An 8,948-nucleotide genomic window follows, 5' to 3' on the forward strand; every position below is an offset into this window, starting at 1 on the left:
GGTAATGGCGAAACTCAATATTGGTATAAGGAGTATGTCTCCGACCGTCGGATTAACAGGTCTTTGTTATGATACGAAATGTACGCAGAAAGGCCCTGAGCAAAATTTTCATAAAATTCCGCAAATAAAAACAAATTATGTTTCCTTTAGATGATTTTTCTATAAACATCGTATTTATAAACTCAAATAACGATTTCCTCATCAACTTTTTGTGCTGATCGAGGCTTTAAAGAAATAATAAAAAAATAATTTAATATTTTTGTTTTCACCATGAAGACATTGATTTTTTTCAACTTTTTAAAATGTCCACAAGTTGAACACACGCCAAGCCCCCCAACAAATGATAATAGAAATTTGGTAGTCTTGACATTAACAGAAACCCCTGATTAAATCCCCCTTTCATACACTGACCTTGTGTACGTTTTAAATCGGATAGGGAATTCCCCGAGAATATACCCGCCAAAAAACCATGCACGCCATCAGAAGTTAGTTAAAAATAGAAGACAGACTTTCCAACATCATCAATATTGCATAATTGTTGTTCTTTCTTTAACGTACACGAAGTTACGAAGTTGTACATATTTTGATAGACCGTTTGTAAACGAATTATAATCAAGTTAAATACGTGTTGCATCTAATTAAATAGATACATGAACCATATAACTCAGAACTTAATACATTGCAGTAAAGTTACTGGCGAGCTGAACTTTGACCATATCATATCCATAATATTAATAACATTAACCCTACATCTTTAGCTGTGATTGTAAGCTGTAGATAGATTAGACCGCATGCGGTATTTCTCCATATCAAGGCAGTAAATATAACCAGTAAACAAAATCGCTACGTATCAGTTGATAGAGAACAATAAACCTCGCCCATCGGGCGTGAACGATAAAACTGGTCATTTACGGGTATTCCAAGGTACGGCTTTTCCAGGTAAAGCCACCACGACCTTTGGACACTTGAACTAATTAAGAGTGAGGGTGGGTCGTGGAGTTACACTATGGACTGTTCATTGAGCCAAAAAATAGTACTTGCATTGCAACGGTGAATACACATAAACATATAATACACGTTATTCGCACGAACATTTGGTGGTTTTTTTTTATCTTTCACAATTACCCAATTTCTATCAGTATAAATTTTCATAATTAAAACAACCCTTTTAAGACAAAATATTTAATGACGTTCTTAGATCGCGATCTCCTTGGAAACGATTTTGTCATAGATAACGAGAAAAATGCATGCCGTAATTGATTTTCCCCTCTAATGCTAAGCAGTCTGCTATTCTTTCGGGGGAAAGTGTTCAAATATCGATTGTGTAAAAATTCAAGAAAAAAAGTGAATATTCTGAGTAGTCTTGGTTCGTTTCTCTCCATCCATTCTGCAATAAATTAAATCACGCACGCTGTGTTGGCTTTTAATCTCGATCTTCTTGCGGGCTGTCGCGAGATTTATGATCATGGATCATTGTATTAGATGACAGGTCAAGAAATGAAGGTAGACAATACAGCAGTCACACAAATATACACACTCACTGTAAGCGCTTTACAAATGACCTGAATTTGTTACTCCAGTCGCATTGAAGCGTCACATCGCCGCTAGCCAATCAGCTTTCTCTATCCCTCTTAGGGAATTTCCCTAAACATACGGCAAGAGAACGATCAATGCTACAGACCACGTGACCTCAGTATTATTTATCTACACAAAACGCGAATACACATCATACTGAAATAAGATGTGGAGTGAAACACATCTTTTAAAAAAACTATTTAATTTATTAGCAACAAATGTGTGAAAGAAACCAAACATTTTGAATAATATTCTGTGCAAGGTGTTATCTGAACATTTGCATCAATTATTCGCATAACGAGGATTTTAATTTAATCTTTCTTGATTGATTAAGGTGAGAATAATCTTTATTCAATAACTGGATTTTGTTTTGTTGAAAAGGAGAATATGTTTGCTTTATTTTCACCGTCTTCTTTGCGGAATATGGAATAAGAGCAAGTGTTCACGGGCAGCTGTCAATTGTTACATTAGTTTGTAAGCAAGATGTTGCAGTCGTACATGTAACGTTGCAGGACTAGTTACTCTACATCCTTGGTGTCATGGCTGGATTTAGGAGATAAATTACCCAGATACACATGACATTTTTATTTTTGCCACCCGTATCACAACGACTTATGCGAATATTACCTATAAAATTGTCTTCTTCTTGTAGTATTACGCTATTATGGACTTAAAAATACATAAACTGCACATTAAGTCCTTGGGCTATTTACTTAAATGATGTAAGGGCATATAGGATTTGTAGATTTTCAGATTTCGTCTTCGGATTTACGGGTAGAATATGGTTGTCAGTATATCAATCAACCCTGGAGTGATAGACCAAACATGGCCGCAACGGTACTGCACTGCAACTGTTATAACCAGGAGTCACATAGCATCGACTCCAGCGAGCATTATTATTTTTAGATTCATAAATTCCCCGGGGTGGTAAAACACATGTAAATCTGCACTTTGGCGTAAAAAGACACGGTGACGAAATTTGTTGACGGGTGAGGCCCGGCCCACCGAGGCTCGGTGTGCTTGATCCTTATTGGATATTAATGATGACCGGTGCATCAAGGGGGACGGGTACCAATATAAGGGGTGATCTAACACAAGGGGCTAATTACAAAATATCTGGCACCTTGACCAGACCTTGCAAATCATAATCTTATATTTGTCCAAGAAGTTGACCAGTGGAATTACGTTTAGTTTTAGTATTTGAGGGTAGTCATGGAATGCCTCATGGAAAATTTGGAATATTTTCATTTCAGGTCCACTTTTGACGACATTGAATACATATCTGTTTTATCGGCAGACGATATCATTGAGATGTCGTGTCCAACCCAAGCTGTAAGTATCCTCTTCATTATGAAGTATCTTACTTTTAGGAAAAGGAAGAGCTTTTAAAATTTTCATTTTGAGATTATTTCATTATTGTTATGATACATATGATTGTAAGGTTGATTTTCTGATATTTGACAGTTGCCCGACACATTTCCTCACGATTTGTCGGAATCTGAAATCTCATTTTACGCAAACGAAAACATGGATATGAAAACTGAATTAGTCAGCGAGCCCCAGACTCCCCAGGAATCCATCCCTACCACCGTCAGCCGCATGACATTCTCCGACATCTTTCACAAACAAGGTAACAGCAAAGCTTTTTCAACACATTGTAATCAAGAGTTTGAAATTACCTCAACCATTGACCAAACCATTAACCACCGTGCCGATTGTTCACAAGTTCCTCTTTATTTCAGACACATCCTGCTGTTCAGACAGTATGGACATGCTAAGCTGGACTCAGAAGCATCCTCAGAATTGGAGTACGTTAGAGGTCCTCGATTGGTTATACTATGTTGCTGATGCCAAACACCTTGATATTGCAAAACTACGAGGAGAACAATTCAACTCTGTGACTGGAAAAGAACTTTGTGAAATGACTCTCGGTCAATTTATTGAGCGAGACCCAGAATACGGACAGCAGTTTTATGAAATGTTCCGAAGGCATGTTAACGAGGCCCAGTTCATCACCCCCCAACAGAGCGAGGTCGGCACGGACACGTCCAGTCAGCTGACAGACCTCGTCAACGCCCTCCTCTTCCCGTCCTCCTCCTCATCATCTTCCTCTTCATCTGAAGACATCATGGAAATAGATGAATCTACGAGCAGTAAGTGTTATGATTCAGAGTATTGCAATCAATTAAAAACAAATATCAACAACAACAACAACAACAAGACATGACAGTTACATAACGGTTGATTCATCATTGTATGTATTGTGTTGTTATTCTTAATTTTAGAAATGTTAGATAACAACATAGAGACGGTATACGACCCCACGCTAGGCGCCCCTAAAGTCAACATCTGCGGGGAGTGGTACGATATCGACAGTGACCCGGCCCTGTTCCCGACCGATAATAGTTGTCCTACTTGGGTCGATCCTGGATACATTAGCGGAGGTGAGTACTAGTCCCCGGAAATTTACAACAATCATTCAATGTCGATGCATGAAGATGATGCACTTGTTTTATGATCCAAAGTGAAATGATCAGGAAATGTTTAAAGTGCCTCTCCTTAGATGTCATTTTCTGAAATGTAAACATTTTTTTTTTCTTGTTTGATTAGATTCAGAAATTGGAAGTGAACACGACAAGAACGAGTTATCGGTGAGCGCCGTGTTCTCTGACGAGGAGATGCCAGAACCAAAGAAAGCCAAAAACAGGACCAGAAACTCCTCCAGCGTTTCAAACGACAGCGGCATCGTGGAGCCAGAACAAGAGGCAGAAAGGGTGCCAAAGAAGTGCAACAGAGGCAGAAAAGTGGGCCAATGTAAGCATGTGATTTCAAAATCCTCACGTTATAATATTTTTCAAAAACTAGAAATGCAATACAACATCTAAGTGAACAAAAGTATTCCCACATTGATTATTGTATTTCCCTCTCTATTATAGCTTCAAAAGGAAATCATTTATGGGAATTCATCCGCGATTTGCTGAAAGATTCCGCCTTTAACCCGACTCTTCTGCGCTGGGAGGATAAAGAGACCGGGGTGTTCCGGTTTGTGCAGTCCGAGGCAGTTGCGCAAATGTGGGGCCGCAAAAAGAACAACACGAGCATGACATATGAGAAGCTGAGCCGTGCTATGAGGTAAATACACATCCTTTGTGTTCTGCGTAATTTGTCCTCGTCTTTTACATTGTCCAGTGGTATACATATATATATATATTACATGAAAACGCAGGCATGGTTAAAATAAATGGGATTTAAATATTTATCTTTACATGGATGCATGGGTTTTGGTAAATGTAAAATGTTGTGTAAATTCTTGTCCTTGTCTATCGTTGATGCATGATATTTAAATAAAATCAAAGGGAAACAACATAACATTGCGCGCAAGGACTCCATCATTGATATGTGCAAACACACCAGAAACTTAATCCTCACTTTTGATCGACAGGTTTTGCAGATCAGCAGGCTATTTTGCAGACGTACCCAAAAACGGAAAATTTCCAAAGAAATTATGCTTCCGTTTCGGGCAAAAGGCGCACGGCTGGAAAGACCTCTAAACTCGCTTTAGGTTAATAATTTTTACGTTTGTTGTTTGCGCACTAACCGCTTCTTTATGCTTGGATTGCTTTTGTCTCTCTCTCTAGTTTTTTATTTTCTTTTTCCAGCATTTAAACTGTTCACCGCTGACCTCTGATTTTCTTGGCTTGTGCATCTCTTATGTTCTTTTTCCTTTTTATAGAGTCCTATAATCACTTGTCTAGCAATCTGTTGTTTTTCTCTTTTTTTCATTTTCTAGTAAATTAGCCATTTTAATATTTCTCCTTTAACTTCTATAACATATATAACTATATTTGACTTCAGTCTTTCTCCTATTCTCTAATCATTTTCTGTTAACTTTGAATAACATTGTTGGTAAAATGATCAATGAATTCTAAAATGTGAATTTGAAATTTAAAAATAAAATTTAAAACCTTTGAATAACCTGAAATAGGTAAATTTGATTTAATGTATGATTTTGGTTTTTACAGATATTACTATAAGCGAGGAATCCTCGATCGAGTGGACGGGAGGCGTCTGGTCTACAAGTTTGGACCCAATTCCCACGGATGGAAAGACTGAACAAGTCTCATTGGTGCAAAATCAAAATTACTTCATGACGTCGACTGCATCAATGTGTCGGTGGAAGCGAGTCGCGGAGACATGCGCAGTTACCAGTTCAATGACGATTCCGTCATGGCGCATGCGCAAAAGAATATCAGACGTCCAGACATGGCACAACATCCTGTGCCAAGAGGATACCAAAGTTGTTGTAAAAGTGTTCATCAAAAACTGTGCATTAAGTCATCAAACTCATTGACATTATAGTTCTAGATGAAAATACGTATGAATGTTTGTGTGTACAGACACATATTTACACATTCGCCAAAAAAATCAACACAAAGTCGTTACAGAAAGGCAGCTACATTAAAAAAAACTTCTTTAAGAATGCGTACTTAATTCCTAATGGGGAAAAATGACAATCCATTCTCTTATCTGAGTTACAACTACTTGTTTTTTTTTTTAAGAACTGTGTCTTTAAGAACAATGTCTTTAATAACAATGTCTTTAATAACAGTGTCTTTTAATGATCTCTTAACTGATGTGACTTTAAAAACAAAATCCAAAAATAGTCTCCAGGAACATTGTTTGTAATGGACCTGAAGAAAGAAGAGCTTGGTGACTGACAGGTGCGAGCTCTCCCAACATCCAAAAACTATAAGTCCCACACTGTGCTATAATTAGTTAATTAATTTATTGTGTAATTTATTTATTTCATATGACAAATTATGTATTATATTAATTGTTGAAATCTATTTTTGTACATTTGTAAGAAAAATAAAACAATCATAAAAATATGACATCAGTTGGTTTGTGTTGTGTAGCAAGAAAAGTAACTCATTTTCATTTTATTACGTCACCATTCTTGAATGATGCGTTTTTTTTAAAGAAAAAAACCCCATGACACTAAGGTTCCACTCTGAGGAGTTTTAATTAGATATACTAAATATTTAATTAAGGTCGTTTTTACTCTCGTACCCCCAAAAAGATAGCTTTGTAATCTTCCATGGTATAATCACTGTGGGGGGGGGGGGGGGGGGGGGTATCGTCGCCATCAACATCTGTTTGTCAACAGTTGGTTTTTATTTTTAATATTATGAAGAATATGGAAGAAAAATAGGGCACATCCCTGTGTAAAATCGTTAAACAGAGACAGACAGAGAGAGATATATGAAATTTGATTTGATACATAAACAATTATACATAATTTGATTTTAAGCACAATATCAATGTGTTCAATTTTAATATTTATAGACAGACAGAGAGAGATATATGAAATTTGATTTGATACATAAACAATTATACATAATTTGATTTTAAGCACAATATCAATGTGTTCAATTTTAATATTTTCATTGAAATATTTTCAAAAATGCATCGACCCCGGATTTTTAGACTTTGGTCTTGAATTGGTTATCCATCAGACTCTGAGTATGCCATTTTGTTTGCAAGCTCTTTTAATTGTATTTGCACGTATTTCATCAAAGGGATTGAATTGCCTTTAAGTATTAAAAAGCAGTAACACCAAACAAATGCATATTGGTGCAACGAAGTCATTACAGAAATGTAAAATTCAAATCATGTGTATGCTTAATACAAAAAAGATTGGGAATTGAGCACGTGTAATAGATTCGCGGCCGTGCAGACACAATAACACGCTACATGTATTCGGGGAAATTGAAGATTAAAGAAATAAGAAGAGTATCATAATGATCATAATTCAGTTCGACATGTTTTTATACTATTTTTCAATCAATTTTTATCAGTAAGAGATTGTGTCTAATGCAGTGCATGTTGTAACAAATTTTCCATTCTGTAATTCAAGTATAAACATGTATATTTCATTGAATAGAACCCAAGCACAACAGCTGCAGAACATAAATATTATGAATAAGTCCACCTAAACTCAGGCTATATATAGATATATGAAAAGTGTTATGCAATTATGAATGTTTCGATAGTTGGACAAAGTCTGCAGTTGAAGGCATAAAGTTTTGTGTTGAAGAAACCCTTATCAAATCCGGACGATATGATACCAGACGATAAAACTGCTCATATATTATGAAATATTTCAAAGATGCCAAATTGCAATAATTTTAAGTTATTAAAAATCTAAACTTAATGAGCAAACCCCACTTTCCCACTCATACACGTGTACACAATGCATCTAAAGTAATAAGATATTATGCGACAAAACACTATATACTGAAAAGTTAAAAAGAAACAAACCCGAAGTTGCATTTGATCTTGACAAAATCAAAATCAAATATTAAAATCACAATCTAAACAATAACCTAAGGCGAGTGAAATAAACAAGTCAGTCATGTTTTCGCGCGGAGGGTGATAGTGCGAGGACCAGAGGTATCGGAAAAATCATTAAATCTTTCTTAATCGTACTTAATCCGTGTTAATATCAAATCAAACGCAAACATCATGAGGAACAAATCCCGATAATCATTAACAGATGTTATCGGGGAGCAGACATAAATCATAAGTAAATACCCAGCAGATTGGGTGTTAATCATAACCCATCTATTTCAATATTTACCTTCATAAATATCTTGAAGGAGGCGGGCTCTCTTTTAAGATTTTTATCCTTTAAAAAGCGCCTCATTTTTATTTTTAATGTTTGCAAATTATATTTATTACATATACATACCATATTGATTTATTTACATGGATTTATCTTTTTATTGATCTTTCAAGTGAGTTAACTTTATACAGAAAGAAATACAATCTTGTGTTGAAAAGAAAAAAAACTACATCTTTTGAACCAAGTCACGTTTATCAATAGTTTTCAGAGGCAGATATAAATACATACAAATTCCAATTCATTTAGACACAGACGTAATAAAATAAAAATTCACGAATAAAACTTACTTCCACATTTAAACAAATATACATGTAGGTATAAAAGGAAGAAATACATGTTTGTTAAGACACACAAAAAATGTCATATATGGCGACTTCAAAATCCTTTATGATATTAAAACTCAGAAATTGTGAACTGTTAAACTGACGAACACCGAGCATCAGCTGACTTGAGCCCCTGCAGAGCAAGTAAATAAATTAAATGTGGATTACAAGAAATCTTTTATTAGAAAATGTAAGCCTCACATAACTTGAAGATAGAAACTGCTGCAGTATATAAACACGAAATCATGGGGAATTAAGTTAACAAATAACTATCACTAATAAAAAAAACCCCTAAATATAGTAAATAAATATTGTAAATATTTTATATTGTAAAGCAAAAGAAATTTTAGTTTGAAGATAATTTT

General features: G+C 35.4%; 1 protein-coding gene across 2 annotated transcripts; it reads left to right on the forward strand.

The window, feature by feature from the left end:
- Positions 1 to 1,728: 1,728 nt before the first annotated feature.
- LOC105333215 (ETS homologous factor) lies at positions 1,729 to 6,467 on the forward strand. Of its 2 annotated transcripts, XM_034454237.2 has the most exons (9): positions 1,729 to 1,909; positions 2,829 to 2,907; positions 3,040 to 3,205; positions 3,318 to 3,728; positions 3,861 to 4,019; positions 4,186 to 4,389; positions 4,512 to 4,707; positions 5,018 to 5,137; positions 5,598 to 6,130. In XM_034454237.2, the coding sequence occupies exons 2-8, from the start codon at positions 2,887 to 2,889 to the stop codon at positions 5,124 to 5,126; spliced, it is 1,266 nt and encodes a 421-aa protein (XP_034310128.1). In that variant the 5' UTR covers positions 1,729 to 1,909; positions 2,829 to 2,886; the 3' UTR covers positions 5,127 to 5,137; positions 5,598 to 6,130. The 2 variants fall into 2 exon arrangements, with proteins under 2 accessions (XP_034310128.1, XP_034310136.1); XM_034454245.2 differs by lacking the exon at positions 5,018 to 5,137 and having other exon boundaries at positions 5,598 to 6,467.
- Positions 6,468 to 8,948: the final 2,481 nt, after the last annotated feature.

This window comes from Magallana gigas, chromosome 5 (assembly GCF_963853765.1).
Source record: "Magallana gigas chromosome 5, xbMagGiga1.1, whole genome shotgun sequence".
NCBI lineage: Eukaryota > Metazoa > Mollusca > Bivalvia > Ostreida > Ostreidae > Magallana > Magallana gigas.

Bases quoted from the DNA above. Each gene is read 5' to 3' on its own strand.
- LOC105333215 (XM_034454237.2), top strand. From the start codon at position 2,887: ATGTCGTGTCCAACCCAAGCT. The intron at 2,908-3,039 runs GTAAGTATCCTC...GATATTTGACAG, and splicing joins TGTCGTGTCCAACCCAAGCT to TTGCCCGACACATTTCCTCA. The intron at 4,020-4,185 runs GTGAGTACTAGT...TTGTTTGATTAG, and splicing joins TCCTGGATACATTAGCGGAG to ATTCAGAAATTGGAAGTGAA.